This window comes from Prorops nasuta, unplaced genomic scaffold (genome assembly GCF_024137725.1).
Source record: "Prorops nasuta isolate Cenicafe-Biocafe unplaced genomic scaffold, Cenicafe_Pnas_1.2 PNAS00003, whole genome shotgun sequence".
Lineage (NCBI taxonomy): Eukaryota > Metazoa > Arthropoda > Insecta > Hymenoptera > Bethylidae > Prorops > Prorops nasuta.
Window position 1 is genome coordinate 1,498,489 of NW_027116800.1, and position 23,852 is coordinate 1,522,340.

General features: G+C 42.2%; 1 protein-coding gene across 4 annotated transcripts; it reads right to left on the reverse strand.

Moving 5' to 3' along the window:
* Positions 1 to 320: 320 nt before the first annotated feature.
* On the reverse strand, positions 321 to 21,877 carry LOC136785368 (proton-coupled amino acid transporter-like protein pathetic). 4 transcript variants are annotated; one of them, XM_066746406.1, is made up of 5 exons: positions 21,099 to 21,877; positions 7,942 to 8,027; positions 3,679 to 4,086; positions 3,121 to 3,481; positions 321 to 3,032 (listed from the first exon to the last, which is right to left on the reverse strand). In XM_066746406.1, exons 1-5 carry the CDS (start codon positions 21,153 to 21,155, stop codon positions 2,376 to 2,378), a joined length of 1,569 nt encoding a protein of 522 aa, XP_066602503.1. In that variant the 5' UTR covers positions 21,156 to 21,877; the 3' UTR covers positions 321 to 2,375. The 4 variants fall into 4 exon arrangements, with proteins under 4 accessions (XP_066602503.1, XP_066602497.1, XP_066602509.1 ...); XM_066746400.1 differs by lacking the exon at positions 21,099 to 21,877 and adding an exon at positions 10,404 to 11,251; XM_066746412.1 differs by lacking the exons at positions 7,942 to 8,027; positions 21,099 to 21,877 and adding an exon at positions 6,402 to 7,905.
* Between the last annotated feature and the right edge of the window lie 1,975 nt (positions 21,878 to 23,852).

Genomic DNA, 23,852 nt, shown 5'->3' on the forward strand with positions numbered 1-23,852 from the left:
TAATTTATGCAAATACGCTTCGCACAAATCTAAAATATTATTAAAATTAGACAAAAAAATGCTTTAAAAAATGAGTAGGTAATTTTTTCTTTACAAATTATTATGACCAACTAGCTTTTTTATGGAGTTAAAAAAATTATTTTAGAAATTTAAGATTTGTGCAAAGACCAATTGCTTACGGAATATTGTCTCGAAGGTTGAACGGAATCGGTCAAACAGTTATATGTCGAGTTACCGTGTGCGATCTCGCAATTAAAAATTTCGAAAAAAATATGTTTAAGGTTTTGAGCAGCATCGCAATCGAACACACGCTAGTTACATTAGTTGCATTGAGTAGAAAGGCCACTGAAGAGCTGCTACTGAATTAATGTGATATAATTGGTCAGTCAGTTTAAATGAACCAATCATGATGCGCATTTTGGGGTAGCAGATTAGGAGATGTTACATCTGCTAAACGGGACCATTAACAATTTTCCCATCATGTGATATTATGTGTGTATGAAAAAGGAAAGAGTCAAAGTCAAATATTTTGCAAATTGATTGATTGTATATTAAATATCTTAATGTTTGGTACAATGACTGTGATAAATTAACAATTTGCACAAAGAATTGTGCAAGCGGAGCAATACTTTGCATGGCAGCTATCACCTTATTTCTAATAACGGACACAGGTAGGTAATAAAAAGTAACGCGTTATATACAAATATTTCAAAATTTTTAATTTTTTTCATTATCAAAAGTCATTTGGAAATTTTTTTATACAGTCAACAATTTATTGTCGAAAAATATATTTTTGTTTTCATAACGATGCAAATCACTTTTAAAAGTAAATTTCTAATCTTTAAAACACATTAATCCATTGTAAAAGATATGTTGGGATGAATGTAGGATACGTTGACATAAAATCATAGTTACCATGCAAAAGTTTTCATCTCAAAGATGCATCGAAGATCTAACGTAATTCTACACTCTTATATAAAACAAAGCTCATTATCAAATTATTAAACGAAAACTGTAAAGCGACACAGCCTATGTACTGTGTACACATTAATTATCCTAGAATTTTCGCATTGCGAAAAAATCAAAGCGCAGGATGTATACGTCTAACTGCGAAATATAGTGCACACAGTGAGCAGTGCCCTCTAGATACAAAAATAGGTATTTTCCACTCTTTCACGTTGATACGAACTGTTCCTCACTCTTTCACCTAAAAACGGCGCTCGTATAAAGAACGTAGACCATGTTTTTGAAAAGTGTCGATATATGCTTTAGCACTGCTGCAAGAAGTTAATGTGAAGTTTGTAATTTCAAGTCATAATTATATAATACACGATAAATAAAATATCCAAGTAAAACTAGAATTTCTTATTTTATTTAATACTGCATTGAAAGCGAGTAATTCATTTTATTCCAGCCAACTTGACCGATAATTTTGTCAATGAATATACATACTCTACTATATATATATATATATCCATACTTTCGAATCCTGCCTAATTTGTTTTCTCCCATTGAATCAGTCTTTGGCTATTCGAGGATGCCTAGCCTATCGACAATCATTAATCGCATCGATCATCCAAACCGAAAGACAAGAGGATGATGCATAATTAATATTTGGCAGTGCTACGCACGACTACGCCCATACATACATGTAATTTCGTAGTTTTTCCCTTCTATGCAAAAGCTTGGAAACACCTGACATGGTACCTTTTGCGTAGAAATGTTCTCTGACCTTGAGTCTGCAATTTCTCACTGCAAAAACTCTCTTCGACAAGCTCCGCTTCGTCATCGAGAGGAATCTAGTCGACGTTACATTACGGACTAGCAAACGTGCATCACGATATTACATATCTACGTGCCATCCTGACCAATACTCTTAGCTTAATCTTTTCATTTTAATGTTTCATGTGTATGTGTGTACGTGTGTAGGTAATATGTGTTCTTTTTTTTACAGTTTCGTGCATCACGCACTAGGAACTGACCAGCAATTTTTGTTTCATAGTCCCCGATATAGATTGGACGATCACTGCCTCGCTCTACGAATGATTAGTATCTTACAGATGGTTGTTTATCGCGAAAGCTTTAATGAGGGAACGCGCGCGTTTTACGCCGAAGCGTGGAAAAGCATATATGATATAGCTCCTCGTGGACCAACGTCTGAAAGGAAAACACGAACGAGCCCACGCACGGAGCGTGTACTAACACCCTATAAACGCTTTGATACGCTTCTTACCAAGCGATGATCGAACGCACAAGGTTTTCTAGCGAATAATCGCACGACGCTGAACCGCCCCGCAGTTTCAGACGATGGTAGCTTTTCGTCACCGTGGAGAACACGGTCGACGCGACGGAAATAAATTAATCATGAGGGCACACTACGTGTGCGTATGTATAAGCAAATTTGTCGTGTCGTCGACGAAGGATTGCTTGACGGCGGCGTTGGTATTCGGGTTGAGGATCTCTTGGATGCTGACGTAGGAGCCAGTGACGAAGCCCAGCACACCGAAGCAGATAATGGCAATGTTCTTCCACAGTATCCAGTTAAACCTGCCAAGGCCGTTGTCCTGCTCCCACACGGTTACCAGCTCGATCACCGAGGGGAACATCAAGCCAAGAGTGGACAAGCAAACGGCTCCCACCAACGAAATGAACGGACCCAAGTTTGGAATCGCGATGGCTACGCCTGCCGTGAACACCACCATCGTAATCCGAATGGCGTATTCCGCCATCCTCTTCCTCGATCCAAAGTACTGCTTCAGATTCTTCCAAATGATTTCCATCGGCACGTAGAACTGCAGTCCGTAAGTGAAGAAGATTGCCACTGCTATCATGACCTTGACAGAATTAGCCAACACCTCCTTATCATTGAGATTCAACGTGATGGAAGCTCTGGTGTCTATGCCGTATTTCCAGTATCCGAAGAATCCCACGGTGCTGTACAACAGGACGACGAAGAACATTCCGGTGTTGAGTACACCGGGACATCCAATGAAATGTGTCGGTGTCTTCATATTGTTCTCCAGTGGCATTACCTGAGGGAAAATGCATCGATCAGTTATCAAGAGTGATCCGAAAAGCACGGGGAGTCTTTTCATACAGCAGTGCTGAAATAATACTTACAACACCGATGCCCTCCAGAGCAAAAATGGCGGTACCAAAGAAAAACGGTAGTTCCGACCAGCTGGAGAAGTTCGGTATATCGTCGATTTTTGGCAAATCGGTAAAAATGTAATAGAAGGTAATTCCCATGCCTACGGCGATCAGCACGTTGGCCACCATGGAGAACGGCGCCAGATACTTGAGATTCTTTATAAAGGCGAATATGAGGAGAAATGGCAAGAGCATAGCCATGTACACTCTAACGTCTCTCGTCGTACCGGAGTAAACGTCGATCACCTCCTTCAAGTTATCCGAGATGAAGACTATGTAGACGCAGCAGCAACCGATCAAATCGATCACCAAGAACGAATTTATCACAGCCCTGAAAGATAAGAGAAAAAAAACGGCCATTAGAGTATTATCACAAATAAGCAACAAAAGCAAAGAAAAAAACAAATCCAACAGCGAAGAAGAAACTCTTGAAATCAATGGCATGTTCTCTTCTTCTGCTGGAAACTGATATAAAATTGATTTCGAGAAATTCTTGCTCTCTGTGTATAATGTATCCAAAACACTAACTTTGCCAGCCTAGCATATTTCTGAACAGATTCCGGTCCCACCAAGAACGCAGCTTCCGCAACATCGGCAAAGCCGAGGCTGGGTGTTTGCGTTCTCCTGCAGAGATTGTGAGCGCATTTCACCAGTACGTGCACGCAGTAGGTGCAAACTGCGCCGATGAAGAAGGTGGCGAAGAGTCCAAAAGCCAATCCTGCGTGTTGGAAGGCCATTGGCATTGCGAGGATACCAGTTCCCAAGCTTCCCTTCAGCAAGTGTATCAAGGTGTCCATATCCGATGTAGGATGGGACAACTTCCGGTGTTCGAATGGATTGTACAAGGCGACATCTTCGTCGTTTGGTCTCTCTACGAGGGGCAACGTCGAACCGTTCGTCACCGTGATAGGAACGTCGTTTTTCTCACATTTGTATCTGCAAAACCATCGTTATTAGTCATTGGTTCGGACTGAGATTCATCTGCGAAGCAGCTTTCTCGTCGACAGTATCTCTTTAGGATGTGTAGCGTGAATAGAGATCGTCGCTTAAAAGCTAAAATGAGCGGAAGGGACCTATACGTCCGTTTCGTGAAATTTACACCTCTACTCTATATACATATATATATATATATGTTCTTTGCCAATCTACTTGAAGCACGTAGCGGAGAGAGACATCCGAAGAAGATCGACGCTAGATCTATAGCTTCTCTACAACTATACATGGCATACAAACATGTGGATATATATATATGCCACGGATGATCGTTAGCAAGTCGCTGAAGAAATTTCTACACCTTTCGGGTAAGCAAGCATATATATGTAAGGCGAACATTTATCATTCAGCTCGATGACATATCTATTGTGATTTTGCGATAAGCACTATAATGCTGCATGTTCGATAAACAGTGAAATTTTGAGATCGTTGAGCGCGTCAAGCTCGATGTATGCAGTTTGCAATAATAATTATAATCGTACACATATATATATATATATATATATGGAATTTTATCGTTCGATCGGACAATCTCAACGGAAGCAAATCTATCCGGTTGTATCTGAGGATCGATGATGTTATCAGTGATATTGGAGTATGGCGATAAAGCGACCCCTCCCCTTCCATTATTGCATCAGAATATCTTTCTCAGTTCCCCCCCCCCCTCTCTCTCTCTCTTTCACACACACACACATACACAAATACACACATTCTATCCCTAACTAACCCTCTATAGTCATCTCTCCGCAGAAATAAGTAAAAAAATAAATGAAGAAAGAAAGAAAAAAAATTCCGCTCACTTATCGCAGACTGAACGACGATCGCTATTGCGCTCGCACATTCGACTATTACTATTGAATTTTGTTCTATTCTTTGCATTTCTTTTCTTTTTGCCGTAGTTTGCTGCTCCGTCGCAGGAATCAAGAACCGTGACTGATTATAGATCTCTATATATATATATATATATATATATATATATATATATACATGTATATAAAAATTGTAATCGCGAGGTCTTGCGAAGAAATCGGTACAAAGACTGATTAAGGCAGTAAGAAGAGAGCAAGACCGGTAAACGAGAGACAGAATTGAAGTTTCAACTAATATCGTATAGGTATGGTGTGTAGGTATATATAGGTACCCGTTGAGGTGCGGTAGTTTCTCTCCATAGTCGAGCGAATAGTGTCTCTGTCTGTGTGTCACGTGACACGTGACAAGAGTTCACGCGCGAACAGATCTGGCGTTAGATAGGCAGCTGTCCACCACCGCACTGCATCACCGCGACGCCCAGCGCCACGACGCAGTACGACGACTAACAAGCCATCTTTTCCATTCAGACACAGACATTTGCGCTTCACGGACTACTCATACACGTTTACGAGATAATCAACGAGTGCCAATTCGATTTGTCTAATGTATTCAATCAAGTGTCTGTATTGTACGGGCCGCGACGTATAGTCTTATACAGTCTCGAGTCTTTCGTCCTTGGTCCCCTATGAGTAATTGGTCCGTCCGCGTCCATTCTCGTCCGTAGCGGTCGTTACAATCAAATCGCGCCGTCTCATTGTCCGTTACTGTCTATCACTTTCGTTCCATCTCTCTCTCTTAAGGTGACATTACACGGCGTGTGGAGTGACACGCCGCAAGTCTATACACACACACACATATATATATATATATATATATATATGAGTAGAAAAAAGAACCAAAGTAGTAGTCTTCGTTCCGGCTTTCTGTATAGGTAGGCCTATATACATATATGTATTGAAAGACGTGGCGCGAAGATCCGAACTTTGGACTTTTTTCAACCATACAGATACATGTTAGGCGTACGTGACGCGTTTTTCCAGACGTCGTACAATCGCACCCTTACTCGTGCATCAATTATCACTCTCGCTCCCTTTTGCACGCACGCACACAGCCATCTATACCTCCCTTTCATTCCCTCTCTCACTCATCCACGCACACGCACACGCACTCCGTCCCCCTCCTCTCTATCGTCACTCGACGTCAACATAATTACTCGACGACGCTCGTCGTCCATCAAGCGAGCGACGTCTCCTCGCAGTCCATTATTTACTTTCGCAAAGTCTTTACTCGTCTCTGTCATTTTCGTTTTTTGCACTTTCAGCACTTTCATACTGCCCGAAACTACGCCCGGAGTTTATACGCAAGTCTGGAATCATATAAATGCACATATTATACAGTAAAGACAGATTCTCCATCCTTGAGGGAAAGAATTTTTCATTATTGCATACCCCATGATCTCTCTTTCGAAGCATGCCCAACCAATGACGAAGGAACCACGACTAGACCCTCGTCTCTCTCTGCACCTTCCACTATATTATTCTATCTTACACTCGATATTCTCTATCCGTATACTCTACGATACACTAGACTCTGTGGAGAAACAACGGACAGTCTTCGAATTTAACGAGCTGTCTCGTGTATATATACCATAGAGAGCCAATAAAGTATGAGTTTTTTGCAACTGCAACTCGATTATGTATCATTATCGATCGCAACGTCATTGGAATATTTCTGCAGAGCGAATGCAGATTTTAATAAGGAGAGATATGTAACTGAAGTGTAAATATAGAATAACGTGGAAGGTGCAGGTGAGAGGAGACTTTGTCAAGCGCGCGTCACGGGGCTCGAAAACCTCCAAGCAAGGCTGCTGCTGCTGCTGCTGCTGCTGCTACTGTTGCTCTTTCCTTAAGCTACGTGTTATTGTAATCTTATATTGTGTGTGTGTCGTGTGTGTTTATCGCACAACGATCGCTCCCCTTCTTACCTCAGCAAGGGCAACAACTGCCGGCTACTCTCGCGCATCTCTATTCTGGAACGATGATCGAGTCTTCCGGAACTGCTGCGCGCACACTTTCCACGATTTGTCATTTTCGTACGAGCTTTCTGGTACATGTGTGTATGATATATTTCAAAGAAAAAGCAGAGCCACGTATTCCTATACCTCGCGACTGATAACGCTCCTCGAATATATAAGTATGACTGTAAAAAACTAACATTGGTCGTAAAAAAAAAAGAAGAAGAAAAATGCGTTATCGGAAAAACGAACACGAGCCAATTGGTAGGGGAGCAGCACCAATCGCGAATCAATCAATATATATATAGACATAGTCTTTCCATTCTGCGCTGTTTTTATTTTTCTAGTATCGTTGGTCGCTGATTGGCCGAGCGTAATGACATTCGTCGTTTATCATATAATAATTATCGTAAATTGTGCTAATGTCCGGGTTGATAATGCGTCGAGGTGAAATGCGAGACTTATGCGTACACGCTGTATGCGTCGTGACGGCGGCAGGTCAGGATTTTAGCAGCCAAGCGAGGATTTTCGGGACCAGTTACGCTTCAAGTTCTACGTCAGCGATCAGGCGGTATGCATTTGTACGTTGAAAGTTTATTATACGAATAGAAAGAGTAGAAGAAGAAAAAGAAAGAGAAAGAGAGAGAGAGAGAGAGAGAGAGAGAGAGAGAGAGAAGAGAAGAAAAAGAAAAATTAAAGTTATGTAAAAAAAAATAAATAGAAAAATTAATATTAATAAAGAAAATAAAATAAAAAAAAAATAAAGCAGCAGGAGAGTGAGAGAATATACATATATGTTGATAATGCAACAATAATACGATCCTCCTGAATTGTCACTCACGTTTGCCTGAGCACGGAGCTTTTGGGTTTGGTATAAAAGCAATGATGATGATTGGTCTTGGTGGCAGATAGCGATTGCTCGACTATCGTTGACCATTCTTTCGCGTCGTACTTAAACCAACTAGGAAACTTACTTGACAAGAACCATGTCTGACAGTTCTGTTTTCACCCCGTGCTTCTTCGGGTCGTATTCCGCTATCATCGGGCGCATCGGTGTTCTCTGAAAATAACAAAATTCAACGATCAGTCTTGGAACTTTGCACTCTCGATAATACAATGGATCGTCGAAAACTTCATTTGCATATAAAACAAACACGACGCCATAAATAACAATATTTCTCACGCTCGAATAACTCGTTGTTTTTTTATCGAGACGTCTATTGGTATAGACGCTGCAACAATCATCTGATATCGGGGCTCCCGAAAGCTTTGCAAGTGTCCACCGAGCAATAATTAATCGATTCGAATAGATCGGTTCTACGGTAACCTTCAACTCTATCTTGAGTTACTTTCTAAGTCACGCGTATAGAAATGTTTAATTGGTATTTTATGCCGTTTATTATATAGTTTTTTAGATATGTTTTACAGCTTTTTGAAAGATTATCTCTATGTTCTATTTAACGCAAGTATATTTATCAGATATACAACCCTAAGAGATTCTAGACGAGTGTTTGTGTACAAATATATTCTTAAAGTTTGTATTAATTTTACATTAATATAATGTTTTAGAAGGCTATTGACAACAATTATAAGAATATGTTACAAAAATATATGCGTCTATTGAAAGAGCCCAAGTTTACCTTCATTTAATCGTGAAAAAGCTAAGATTAAGATTAAATTCATTTTTTTAACCGAACAAGTGTTGTTCAAGTCAATTTTCAAACTCACATTGCATTTGTGAGATAGAAAATATCGATATGCTATATATCGTAAATAGGTTATGTCAGTGTAGCGCGGTACACACACATGGAAATAAATTCGTGTGCTTCTTCGTTTAAGATCCGTTAGATGGCTACCACTCGTAGTTCTTTCTCGTAAGCGACCGATGCGTATTCGTGAAGGATATATATGAAGTATAGATATATAAAATCATATTACTTTAGTATCTTATTTTTATATACTTTGTTCACACTAATAAAAGGAAGTTAATGACAACTAAAATTTTATTGCGAGTCTCCACTTATACCGAAGAAAGGGTGACGTGTTAAAAATGTGCAGGGATGGTTTTAAGGAAAACAGGTTAATTTAGAAGAAAAAAAAGTTAATGGAAAAGAAAGGAGAGAGAGAGAGAGGGATAGAAGGGGGAGGGGTGCGTGAAGAGAAATGAGCAGGACCCAGAACTACTCGACACATTTGTACAATGCTTTCATTTGCTTTGAAAACCGGTTGCATTTAGCTTTGCTACGAAGGCTGGTCGATAGATATTTAAGGAGGAGAATATAAATCATGGAATTTCTCGAATAAATACAATATATTTTTGGTTTATCGCCAGCTTTGCACATTTACATTACTTCATCCTTTTTACTTGACTTGCCTTTATTAATACCCCCTCCTTCTATTTCCTCTTCGTTATAATGATAATTTAAGGGAAGAAATAAATACAAATAACTTGTTTCTCTAGAATTTCTGTCTTAAAAATTACTACATACATTAGACTTAAATTTTCCATGATTATTGCTTTCTACAAAAACAATAAAGAACTATTTGGTTTATTCTATGGCCAGTGAAAATAGGTGCTTAAGAAACAGCTGTGATACTTTTGGAATGTTTTGGAACCATGAGTAAATCTGGAATTTGAGGAGATAGAAAACCTTTTCATATAATAAGATAAATTGTAAGGGATATGAAAGAGGGAGTACAACAAGGTGAAAAGCGGTAAGAGATAACTTATAAGGAAACTGGCTAAGAACTAGCAGTCACTTTTTGTAGAGCAATATACAATTGACAAGAGAGTAGAAAAATAAAACAGAAGAAATGTCAGTTTTGGAATGACATGAAGGGGAAAGAGTTTTTTGCGCGTTCTGTGCTTTTCGAATGGAGGCAAAGTGGCCGGAAAACCCTGGAGAACGCGGCGTGTCGATGAGAAAACTCGGTCAGGGTTACTGAAGATCATAGAGCGCAGTTGCTTGCTTTTCAGTAACTGTCAACTTTCAACACAGAAACCGAATTCACCACTATAAAGAAAATCCATTGTTTGCTCATCCACGAATCTTTGACAATGTCACAAAAACTCATACAACTTGAAACTTTTCACTTAATCTGACGGGACACAAATAACCCATGTGTCAAACTCGAGGATTCATACTGCTACAGCGAACCTTGATATTTTCGTACGGTAATAGAAAGAGATAAACTAATATGCGAGGAAATAATAATCGTTTGTTTAAACAGCCTTAATAATCGGTCGAGGATTCTAAAACGATCGCTTCATGGTTTATCGTTCACACTCATTTTTCAACGGTTTTCCTCGTACCGAAAAGTAGAGTAGAGAGTAACGTTTAATTGTCAATTTTAAATAAGCTCATCAGCTTCGCTAAAATAATTCTCGATAATAAGAGTAAAAAGACAGTATAGGATGTGTGCAAAATATAATCACCGTAATGTAGGGCCGGTCATCGGAGCTAGTTGGTATGGAGCTAAGCTCCAAATCGTCGGAGCTCGGAGTATTTCCCATTTTTTCGTCTCAGGACAATATCGATGTTGTCATGCCTCTGGCCTCGGTATATCAGGGGCAGAGCCGGGCGGTTTCGGAAAAGCCAATTAACTGACCAGCTTAACTATCGTTCGCTCTATTAATGGATTCAGGTAAGCAGCCAAATGGCACTGATGACGCGTAAACGTCACTGTTAAATATAACACGTGGTTGAACGATTATTCCCCGGTGCAGTGAAGCGCGAAGAAGCATAAACAGCAGAGCGGGTCTTGGTCGCGGGAGAGAGTACGCGTCTTCCTCAAAAGTTGAAAATTCGTGGCACTAGCCAAACGCCACTCCGTGGATGGAGTCACGGTCGTTCATTTCAGTCCCGATTAGCACTGGACCGTAGACACGCGAGCTTCATTCGTCGCATTAAAACGTTTTTCCTCGTTTCAAAAATATCCCCCTCTCCCCCTCTGCGCCTCACTCACTCTCACTCCGTGTTCGCGACGCGAGCGACTCACTCTGGCTGGCGTGGATCCGTCGCCGCTGGATTTCCGCGGGTAAACTATTCCCTCGACAGAAATTTTCTAAGAACGCGGCTAGCTCTATCTCTGAGCGACGCAGAAAAGCGCGGATCGTTGCCAAATCTTTCGCCAATGTCCCGAGGACGGCTGCTTATATACCAAACGACTACGAAAATAGGAAGAGCAAATAGACGCGCACTGTCTCACGTGTAACTCGTGCCTTTCCGTGCCGAACAGTCCACTGACCATCTGACTATTCCTCACTGACCCGTTAATTTTATGGAACTACGCAAATCACTGCTTTATATATATATATATATATATATATATATATAAGTATATATAGATTCTTCGAGTATTTACAACACACGTCCATGTTCCATATTCGCCGAACCTCTCAGGCGTCGGCGATTCCATTCATTCCATATCGAAAATACTGTGGCTATTTTATTCCTGGCCGCGCGTTCGATCCACAACGATTACTCATAACCTATATAAAATAAGACTCTTTTTGCCAAACTACAATAAAGCTGTATTTATAGGTCGATATCGCTCCTCCAGGTTTTCCTTGACGAAAATAAATGCGATAATGCAATGTTCTGTTGTAGACAAATTTTCCAGCAAAATTTATATCGAATACACGAGGCAGTAGCCAGGGTGTCAAGGCATTTCGGAGCGTACTGTATTACGACGATCCAGGAATAGCCATGCTACAAACACGGAGAGAGCCAGATGATACGTGTGTTCTTTCGTTGCTATGTCAAAGTGGTTATGACAATTCACAGGGTAAAAAACGTCAGCGGAGACGACATCGCGCACGAACCGCGAATAGAACTGTCCGCTTCCACTTTTACACGGGCACAGCATACATACATGCACACGAGTATCACTATTCTCTTCAGGATTCCACACTTTGTAATGCAAACATTAGGACGCACACGGACCAACGTCAGGAAAATATTTAGAAGGGGATAAATGATAGTCGCGAATTTGTAATAAGCAGAGTTTTCTCTGCCTCGCGACCCTTAAGTTTTCCGAGAGTTTCTCCTCCTGCTCTTCCAGTTTTCCGAATGAAAGCTATTTGTCTCGGATAATTTATTCGAACGTGTCACGCGAAACGTTTGATAGAGAAGCAAACGGTAGGACGTATTCGCAGTAGTGTGCTCTAGGCGACTTTTACTGTTCGATGTGCATTTCGTAAATATTGACTATTCGGGACGAGAGAGTAAATACTAGTTTGCTTGTGTAGAGTTGCCCTATTCTCTCTCTCTCTCTCTCTCTCTCTTTCATTCGTACTCTCCAGCGCTTAAATAAACTCGTAGTCACATACTCCCCTTTACCGTTTCTATCTCCGTTCCCTCTCATAGCCTCCTCGCCTCGTCTTTCGACCAATTCGACCATCCAAAGTGACTCGCACTCCCTGTCAGCCACTTCTTGGCTCACATTCGCCGTTTATTTTTATCACGGCGCCTCGGCGAAAGGCATCGTCGTCGCACCGGGATTTGGAGGTATCGCCAGAAATTATATTCTCGCTACTCTCCACTCTCGAGCTGCACTCGCGCTCCTAACTGATTAACGCACGCGCCCCATTACACTCCGACTGTCGCATTTCACCCTCTCAAAATGACTCTTGCGTAATCTCTAAATTTATTCAAACTTTCGCTTCCTTAAAATACCCGGTTTCGCAGAATCGAGCGTAGCCCCTACTTCCCAGAGTGAGCGTATGAAAAGAGGAATCATATAGGAGGAACGTATACAATATTGCATGACCATTTCATAATATCAAAATAATTTGAGAAATTGCCAAAAGTGCAAATAAAAGTGCTTTGTCTTGAAACTTTGTAAAATAATAGATATAACGTGTGTGTAAGGAAGATTCTCTGGATTTTCATTGGAAAATATTATGTGGTTTAAGTACCATTTACGGGTTTATTAGCAGGACTAGAGTAGAATAATAAAATGAATGAAGCAGGTCGACGATCCAGCAAGTTCGTTCATGAGAAATGTTTTTGCAAACGGTTAAAAATAGCTAAGCCAGGAACAAGTTTGCTCGAGCATCGTTCATTCTTAAAAGTCAAGTTGCTCTTACGGTTTAAGTTATCCCTCAAAATTTCTATTACGTAATAATGCAATGTTATCGAGTCGTGTAAAGTCTACGAGTATGGATAAATATTCCACACATCTGTTCGGAAGAGCAAACATTAACGTAGTCAATGTTTGATCCGAACCATTCTCTGAGTAGTCAAATTCTTCAAGCGTCAATGTTCACATTTAAGGATAAGCTAATAAGCTGCGATAAGAAGATCTCTTACGAAGCTTAATGGGTACTTTGTATTGGAATCATTGGGATAGAGGAGTAGGAGGGAGATTGGAGAAGGGGGAAAGCATTACTGGACTACTAATGAAGCAGTTGCAGCCTGTAGCACTCGGCCAAGGCCTCGGCTCGCTATCGGACCGTCTGCTTCCGTCTGTTACACGTCGAGATATTTTACACACTATGAACCCGTTTGCCTACCACTTACGAGATAATATATCGTAACGAACAGTCACAGAGCATGCAATCGTTCATCGGTCAACTTGTGAAGAATCATTGCAAATTACTCGACGAATTGCCCTTCCTTATACAAGTTCATCGGGCATGTACAGGGTGATCGCGGTGAACTCGTAAAACTGCAAACATTTAAACGGAGAATGGAATTCTAAGAAAAAAGTTTTAATAAAATTTTTTTTTCTCTCCTATAATTTCAGAATAACCGACGTTTGAAATGTATCTATTTCGAGACTTCCTATTGGTCGAATCTGTTAACCAATCCAAGGCAAAAGATTATAAAGTGCCACCGTCGCCTATCTTTCCACTTTTTGACAGCCAACTGAGAAAATGTTCTCGCTCAACAAGTTTATAACGACATTCCTTAGATTTATAACTCGAGCGTTCCAATATCATAATACAAACAATCCTGCGTCTACGTTATTTTCACATATTTTTACATTGTTGTGTTTCAGGCCAAGGCTCGAATCAATGGTATGCGTATACAGATAAAAAGATGAGAATGCTGTGAGTAAGTGAAGTCTATGGAAAATTTTGAGCGACGCATCATCGATAAAGACCGAGATTGTTATAGGTTATACATTTCTAGAGTATAGGAGGAGAAGGAGGCGCGTAGATCTGGGATGACTTTGCGAGTTGGGTGCAGTTAAAAGTAGGATCCGAATCGTAATTAGCTGGAATTGCGAGGGATCGAAGGTCTTGTTGGTCGTGGACGGTTATAGGAGGCACGTGATTTTGAGAAAGCATTGAAGCGAATCGACGCTTTAAAACGTAATAAGCCTACGTGATCAATTCAACCAGTCTATTTGCCAGTCGTAGGCAAATCGAGATAGGCGTATACGTAAACGGTTGATGTACGAGAGTCGACGCGCTGCTAATGGCAGGATTAACGAATCTGAGAGCACCCCTCGTTACATCCTCTCATATATCTATGCCTCGGAAGCCTCCTCCGCCTCTGCCTCTCTGGTCTCGTGACGCTCGCGTGGGAGGCCTGCGCGATCTTGCACTCGCCTCGTTTAGCCTTCAATCCTCGTACCAACACTCGCTCGTCTTTCGTTCAACCTCTCGCTAACAGCATTGACCTTCTTCATTCGCTCGCGCGTCATTCTAACATCATCCGGTCCTATTCCTTCAATTTTCCGCTTTTTACGTCAACTCCCCTATGATTCGTCCAATTCATTCTGCTCATTTGCATCTCTCATCCTCTGCCAAATATCACGCTCCGTGTTCCTGAACTTGTTGCAAATCTAACGCGTCAGGAACGTTCCTGGACTCGATTAGACACGTTGCTGCGCGTTTTTAGGAATGTTTCTGACGCCACTCGTATTAACGTACTGTACGAAATTTTCTTTAGGTGTGTCTATGGTTTATGCATGTATATAACGTGTTAAAAATATTGATGAATTAAAAAGTGAGACGTTTGATTAATTATTCTTTGTTTATCCTTCGATTACGAGGACTCGACTATTTGTGCCAGTAATAATAATATATGTTATAGGAGTGGCGGTTATAATGCCTATAATATAACGCGTATATGTGTATAACTGTGGTGAATCGATTGGCAACAGCATTGATCTTAATTGGATGGCGTGGAGTGAAACAATTTATAAGCGGTTCGGTCGGTGAGAGTGACTGGATTGGGAGGCTAATTGTCTGATTAAAACGTGCCTGACTCAACACGGCGCATGTCACTTTGGGATGTTGAACTCTCGTAAAAGTCGCACATCCATTTAAAGAGTGAAAGAATGACGCTTGTGAATAAATTGTTTCTCTCGTTCATTTTGTGAGCCAAATTCAAACCGTCTTTTCCACTAGGTTTGGTCATCGCACGATGGGATATTAAGATACCTAAATGGGGTTAGTTAAAGTGCAATTTTGGACCGTTTGAGGACGACAAATCACGTCCCCCCTTTTATATCATTAAGCTCGTATTAAACGTCAAGTATCATAACAATTCTATTTTTGACTCCGGACTCGTTTCTAACGCGTACTTGTCGCGTGTAATCTGGTCGGATATTCGGTAACATTGACCTTCTTCCTCCGTGATTTCATTAAATCTATTCAACCGCGATCGTCGCGCCACCCCTCGTCTGCCTACGGTTCTTCGGTGAGCGTATACGTATATGGTGCGCACACACACACATACAGTACGTACCACACAAAAACTTCGCCTGTAAAGAAAGGCGGCACAAGTAACATAAATCGTCTAGCGTAAATAATACGGTAAAACAAAATATTCCAATTAAAAAAAATAGTGAAATTCAAATGTTAGGTAAATATATATTTTTGCAGTGGCAAAATATAAAATTTTGAAAAATAAAAATAGTAACACAAAAAATTTACTTATCGAGGACCTGTTTTATGCAATAGAACTAAACAGCCACATTTGGAAATTACGAGAAGCAATGCTTCCATGCAGCACATTTGACTAAAAGTTGCCTTATAGACATATTCTAGTCACCCAATTGACTAAAAGACGCCTAAAAGATGTCTTTCAGTTATTTAATGCTACATGGATTGTATTGTAAGATAGCGACTTACGTAGGAACATTACGGGCCCGGTTCTAAGGAAAAGAGACCTACATCTAGCAACAAAATAAGATCCAGGAAAAAAGGGGGAAAAAAACCGATAATGTGATATCTCACAGGATTGCATGAATCGATTTTTATGTTTCCGGTCTCATTTTAAAGCTCTTTAAAAATATTCTAATATAAGCATATCGTCAAATCATGAAATCTTAAATCCATATAGATAAAAAGATTCAAAAATATTTTAGAGGTTGGGGCGTACAATCTTGCTGTGTAAGAGAAGGTAGTGACACGATGGTATATGCTTATATGTACTTGCCGTCGAGATACTAGTGCCACTACCGTGTCTCTTGATACGTAATAATAAGCGCGCGAAATGAATCGCGTGACTCTATCGAGAGAACGCTGAACTCTTCCAGGCAGTAGCGCCATCGATCGCAAACTCTCTCTTTCCCTCGTTTTAAGCAACTTGCGTCTCTGTTTACTCGCGCCGGTTACACGTGCCGTCGAGCCAAACCACAAAGATCGATAACCATGTGCCTTGTGCGACGCACGTTATTCCTACTCCTCTCCCCCCTCCCACTTTCGTCCGCCGACTTCCTTTTCCCTCAAAGACCCTCTTCTTCTCTTCTCAGTGCAAAATCTCTACCTAACCTAACCTTATATGCCCGTGCTTCGAATTTACATTGAAACTTTGTATGAGCCTCGGCATAAATCCGGGACTCTTCTAAATTCTAAACGGGTAATGTATTCCGGCCTTGTTCGTATGTACAATGTGTACCACGTGTGACTCGCGATTATGGATGAAACATGAGAAACCGGTACGAGCGAGACTTTTAATCGTAGCCACGTGCAATTCCAACTGGAGAGTCATCGATTAACCGGGCCAACCTACAATTTTCTTCGAAAAAATTACTGTAATTCTCATCCGCCTTTAGCTGGCTCACACGCCTCCCGATTCTTTGGTCGAATTGTACAAAGCTTTTCTTGCCGTGCAACATACGCATAAGCGCCGTGTTATTAATGCGCAGCCATTAAAATTGTGTGTATAAGAAAAGCCACCTTCCCCTATCGTCGCATACTCCATTATTTCTTTTACGAGCATATGCCAACGATACGACAAGCGAGCGCTAAAACTCTTTAAACAGTTTAACGGTTGTGCGTTACTATCTTCCACGTTGCTTCGACTATGAAAATAAAACTCATCTGATTTACAGATGAGAGTATGGGCTCAAGTTCAAATAGTACAGCTGAATGACAGAATTAGCATCCTTTTTCTTATTTACTGCACTAACTTTGTATTGCAATCTCTACAATCGGGACATGCAAATATTTTCTCGAGTTTTATCCGACAATATCTGTGCTATATTTCTTGTTTAATCAAACGTGTGGAAGATTTGGATGGAGATTGAACAATTTGCCATTGAAAGTTAATCTCGCGAAATCTTCGGAGATTATTAGATATCTCAAGTAGCTGCAATAATAATGCTGCAATAATTTATCGGTTGCGCGTGCATGACTTTCTTCTACAGAAATCAGTACATAGTTGCTACAAATTGCTTGTAAAAAATGAGGGTAAAGTTCCTGGTAAAAACTAGAAGCCTGGAAAATAACAGTTTATATTAATTCCTCTTAAATATAATCTTTACAACCATTTCTTTCGCAAATTGCAAAAAAATATCTTCGTTTATAACCGATGTTTCAAAGGTTTCCGGCCATCTTAAATTAATTCTTGTGGATAGTATATTTAGTATTTAATTGTTTGTTGACGATTATGTGTACAAGAAAAAATTGCAATTGGAAAGGACACCCGAAACACTCGTGGGTCACGTGTTTCATGACATTGCATAAAATGGCCCCAGACTCGCATTCCAAATAAGACAGCAAATGGTGGCTGAAATCCGTAGTGAGTCGACTTGTCATTATTTGTTTAAAATCGGCGCAATTGCAATTTGGCATACGTCACGTATATTACTCAGATCATTATCTAATCACGGCTGATTTTATCAACGGACAAATTCGAGGAAGTTTATACACCGCGTGTAGCAAGACTAGCGGTCGACGGCACTATTTCTTCTTTCTCGGGTCAACCTTATCGCTCGAGGACGTCTGGTAATTTTTTAGAAACCGGAAAAGATTATTTGTCCAGGGAGAAATTTGTTGAAACTAAATGGAAAAGCGTGGCACATGTGCGGCGGTAAATGGGAATAGGGGGTCTCTAATGCGATGGTAGAAGTGGTAGAGAACTCCCAGGGGGAGAAAAGGACAGAGAAAAGGGTAGAAGCCCGAAGGAGAAATATGGACGGGGGGGGGGGGGGTGGGGCACAAGAGGAAGAAGGAAGAAGAACGGGAGAAGGGATGTGGTCGAGAGCAAGAGAGTTGCGTAACGAGAAAGTGAGATAGGAAAAGGAAAGGAAGAGGGGGGGAGAGAGAGAGAGAGAGAGAGAGAGAGAAGGATGGTTATTCCGGCAGGGAATGGACGAGGAGAGACTGTCCTGTAGAGAAAGAGAGAAAGAAGGAAATAAAGAAAGGAACAACGAGAAGGAGAGGGAGAGATGTCAGTAAGGAAATTTCCATGACGTAGACAGCTCGCCGTCGTCGTTTGCCATGCGATTGGTTTCTCGCGACTGTTATGTTTGTGTGGCTGTGTCAGTTTATGCATGTGTCACCGCGTAGCTCCCGTAACGCGTCGCGTTAGCACCGAGTCGAGGAGCGCCGGCAACAATTGACCCAAACTTATTGAATTCTTAATTCTTAACCGTCCAACTCGGTGAGTCGTACCGGTTTCGGAACTAGTTTTGGTTACGAAAGGGCTCCGACCCTCATCTCCTTCGAGAGCCTCGTCGACCTATTATTAGCACGAACTGTTCGCCAATGAGTCTTTCTGACGCACCAGCGACCAATCGTTTCAGCGCTTTGAGCGAATTTCATTGGTCGAATCACGAGACTCGATCGTGGTGGCAGTATGTAGCAGCACTATAGCTTTAGCCAACCTTCGCGAACGTGCCGCGTGCCTTCTCTAGAAAAGCGACTTTTACGCCAGACCTATGCCATGGTGAAATTCTGCACTAAGCATTCGAGAGATTTTATCCAAACGGACATTCGCGCACGTGCGCAACGCGGAATTCTCAAAATCATTATTGACTTGAGAAGTATACTTAAACTGTATGAGATGGTTTATACGCGAGACGACGATCATCGGAAAGTTTTGAAAAAAGAAACCTTGTTAAGAAACGTTGCGCTTAAACCTTTCCGGACTTGATTGGTTAACGCGGTTTTAAGTACGTTTTTGAAACTCTATGTGTGCTATTTGGGGATTCACGAGGTGAGAAGGTGGAAACTCGACCGAGATTGCGAATCTCTGAGGAACGATGGGTCGATTTCGTAACCGTTGCTTCGCATTGTTTCGTCACGTTTCGCAAATGACGAGCACGAGCGTCGATTTGCTCGGAGAGAGAGAGAGAGAGAGAGAGAGAGAGTCCGGTGTAGTTGTTGGATTGGATCGATCGCCTTTGGATACATGCACGATACGATGGCAAAGTCAATGTACGAGCGTGGAATCGTTAGGAATCCTATCTATCTAGCCAGGTAGGCAGTCAAGCGATCGATTCGGGTCATAGTAGAAACTGGAAGTCCTCTCTTCTCGCGCGATAAAAAGGAATTTCGCCTTTTTCGTGCCGATCGAATTGAGCCAATTAAGGAAGGGAAGAAAGGCGCGGTGAAGAAAAAATCACCTCCTGGAAAGTCCAGGCGAACTTGGCGGAAGTCTCGAAGAGGAAGAAAAGATGCTTCTCATTAATAATGCATGCCTTGTAAGATAAATGAACGGCAACTATACACCGAAGCGACACAGCTATCATAATATTAACCTGACGTGGTTATACCTTACCGGTTCGGCTTGGTTCCATTTGCCTCTCCAACTCCGATGGTAACCACTTTTATCTCTTGGTTCGATCCGTTTAAAGGGAAATCGATCCGCGATGCAAGGAGCACGCAAAATACATTCGTTCCTCCGGGTTATACGCGCGATAATCCTTATAACTTACCCAGTACGTACGTACACGGTACATTGTCTTTCCAAAGTATTGCGCTTCAAAATGGCTCCTCTTATCGAGACACGATGTTTTTATTATAGAATCATTTAGGATTTACGATTGAGCACGATTCAGAATTTACATTACATTGATAATTACGAATTGCATGTTTGCGATATATAGATACGCTGGAAAAGTTTGACGTCCTCGACAAGAATCTCATCGAATATCGCGCTCGAATGAACTTCCAGCACAAGATTCGTAAACGATCGATAAAAGATTTGTTTTTTTACTAACGATTAAAACGAAATTTTTGACACGATAAGCATTTTCTGCAATAATTATAATTGTTTGTCAACCCCGAGTGTCGTTGTATTATTTTGAACATTTGTTGCGTGAATTTCTTGCAAACACAAATGGGAACGATACAAAAAGCGAATTAACGGACGGATTACGTGTACTTCCTAACACAAGACTTTGTTTTTTACACTACCGTGCGAGTTCCTGTTATCGAATTCGCGTTATTGTTATAAATCAGGGCGAAACTTGCATAAAACGCAAGAGTCTCGCACGGTCGCACCACGCATTTTTCTCTTAACGTTCATCCAACCATTTATTACTGACGTTTATTAACGCATAATTCAATTTCGTGGTACTTGTCAATGCGTAATTAGACAACTATGTGCAATGTAATCGCGTGACAAAAGTACATAAACTTTTATCTCGCCTGTAAAGTATCTATAAATTAAGTTTCTCGGGAATATAGCGATCCGATCGATAAGCATAACTATATCACTGTTCCTCCAGATTAAATTGCGAATCATGACGTTTCCCGCAAAGCTTTTAGCGTTTTCCAAACTGAAATTTTGGGCGAGGCAGAGCGCGCATAGTCGATTTCGTCATCGCTCGGTTATAGGAATTTTTAATTGGACGAGTTGCGCAACGCGATTCTTACAGGGATGTAGTAAAATTGTACAGGGCACAATTGGAAAATTTGCAAGTATGTAAAATGACTCACCTGAAATTTGCCCCCGTGAACCGGCGGTACTCCTTGATTCTGCATCTTGTGCGACATCCTTGCGAGACCCGCGCGCAACGATCGATCGAGTGATCTGAGAACTGATCGTAATATCAACCAATACAATAACCTTTCTCTGATCCGTTATCTCTTATATATATCTCTCTTCTTTTTTCTCTCTTAAAAAAAATTGGAGCGCGTGCTTATAGGTCACTCTCAGAAGTATGCACGCACACAAGCAAGCGAGCACATGTGCCGGCGATGGTCGGTGTGAGAATGATAAATATATAGAAATATATTTAGAAGTAGCAGTGTTTCCACGTAGATTCTTGAGGTCCGCTCTGGTCCTCGGTCGAGATTATTCGAGTCGACAGTCTTTTTCCTACTGGCTGTATTTCCGTTCGGACGCGAGCCTCGTCGCGATTCAGCTGGGGGAAGAAGGCAAACGGTAGCAGGAGGAGAGGGGGAACAGGTAAAGAGGATCAAGGTGGGTCCCCCGCTATCGAGCTATTTCCTCGGACAAGCACGAAGAAGAAGCAGCAGCCTCGTGCGCTTTCCTTTCCTCGCGAGTCGAGCTGTGGGTGATCGCAGAGGGGGGAGGGGGGTGTGAGGTGGTGGTCAGAAGAGTGAATGGATGGAGGAAGAGGAAGAAACGGCGAAGGAAAGGGCGAATTAAAGGAAGTACGAGATGACGACGACGAAGGAGAGTTTTTTTGTAGCTGCCCTCGGTCCGTTGCGGCGTTACTCGTCTATTTATCGCGAAGACTTGGCGAGGAATGACGATCCCCGTCGTGGGAGTCCGGTCGCGCGCCTCGGTTTCGTCGTCGATTCTATTTCTCCCACCTATCCTCCACACTTCCTACCTTCCAACCCTCCTTCCCCCACCCTACCACCGCCTCACCCCCACTCTCGCTTTCCCGCACGCGTGTGTGCGTCACACGCGTAGCATGCAAGGGGCACCCTGTACGCTGCACCAACACACGCGTGCGCTGTCACTGTACCCCATGCGTCCTCGACAGTTCCATACACATCTGTACACAATGTATACCGTCTGCACATACCACCAACCATACTCGACCGTAGCACTACCACACCGACGAGACGACAAAAGGACGCTCTAATTCGATATGTACCGAAACAACCCTGTGTCCTGGAACACTCGAGAATTGTCTTCCCGACGCGAGCGCCTTCCACGAACCGATTCCTCCTCTCGGCGTTTCCTACGAGTGCTTGAAAACAAACATCCAGTTCGCCTATTGTTACGAGAGATTGCGAAACCTCAGCCGGCGTACGGATTGCTGATTCACGCGATTCTGCCACTGGAGGATTTTTTTCCTTCGATCCAGCATAGGGTATGGCGTGTAGCGTGTGTTGTGATAGATAAAGGTATATGACATTAGTAGCAGCGTCCATTTCATTCTTATCTATAAGCCACTCGACGGTATCTTATTCGTCATGAGAAAGGCTTCGGCTACGGTGAACGATAAGAGAATGTACGCGCTCGAACTGAAAGACGACACGGCTAATCATTTCGTATCTAGGTATATCCTAGACCTTCCACGTACATATTCTAGAACGCGTCTTTCCGTTTACCATCGTTGCGACCTTTGTTCTTTTCTCCCCTTTGCCGCTTCAACGAACAAAAGGATCGAGAGAGCCCGGCTCCTTCGCCTTTTCTCTCTTTCTATACGAGACCCATACCCATAATCCCACTCTCTCCAAGTCTCTCGTAGCATCTAGCACTCGTGCCAAATGGTTTTTGCGTCTCGGTCCACGTCTACCCCCACCACCTTACCCTTTCCACCATGCCCTTCCTGGGGGCAACTGGTTTTCATCGTGGTAGCCGAGAAGCAAATGGTCCCAAATGGTGTACCAGCTCGAGGATATACGTGTTACACACGCGCGATGGCAAGAATTTCATTAAAGGGTCGGAAAGAAAATGATTTAATTACATATATGCATGTGAATATAATTCTTGTGAGAAAGGGACAAGCGGGACGCTCCGAGACGCGAGCAATCGTTCGTTAAGAGCGTCGAACCGTTATTGTCGAAGATTGGTGCTTTTGTCAGCAGATTTATCGGCGATTCGTTAAAAATTCCGTCGTTTTGGCATCAAGGTTAGCAGCACCATCAGGCTTCCGCCTGCTCGACTGTCGAGTCGCATTTCGCTTTGCTCAAGCGTGTAGATTACGTTCCGTTAATTTGCGCTCTTCCGCGCTCCTGTGGAACGTGCTACGGGCATGATTAGAACATCCCGTGAGTTTTGCTGGTTCGATAAATTTCTCGCGTTCCAACGTGACTCGATGCGGCCGCCGAAGACCTTTGGATAAAGGAGAATTCCACAGACGACGAGGCTACGCAATTCGCCGAATCGGGAAAAGAAAAGCTTTCCAAGAAGGAAAAATGTAGGTCTTCGCGCGGTGGGTAGTATAGGGAACATGCGTGCGCCTGCCTGCCGCCGGCCGCCCGCCCGACTACTGCGCTGCGCGCCGTGCGCTTAGTGGCCGACGCGGCCGCCCGGCTCGCTGGTAAAACGGAAAGTGGCCGATGATGATTGGTGGCACAACGAAGCCGGTTGGTCGGCCGGTCGGTATTGTTGCTCGTTTTGCGCGCGCACTCGTCGCCGTCGCTCGTGGCCGCCGCCGGCCGGTTGCCTCGAAAAACAAAAAACTGGAGAAAACGTACGTACTTACTCACTACCAAAGAAATATATCGTTCATGGCCGCGTAACACGACGAGACTACAAACTTCTTT

Coding starts and splice junctions, on each gene's coding strand:
- LOC136785368 (XM_066746400.1), bottom strand. CDS start 10,481: ATGGGAAATACTCCGAGCTCCGACGATTTGGAGCTTAGCTCCATACCA. Junction 8,028..10,403: donor ATGACCGGCCCTACATTACG/GTGATTATATTT, acceptor TGTTATTTTCAG/AGAACACCGATGCGCCCGAT. Junction 3,482..3,678: donor AAATATGCTAGGCTGGCAAA/GTTAGTGTTTTG, acceptor CTTATCTTTCAG/GGCTGTGATAAATTCGTTCT.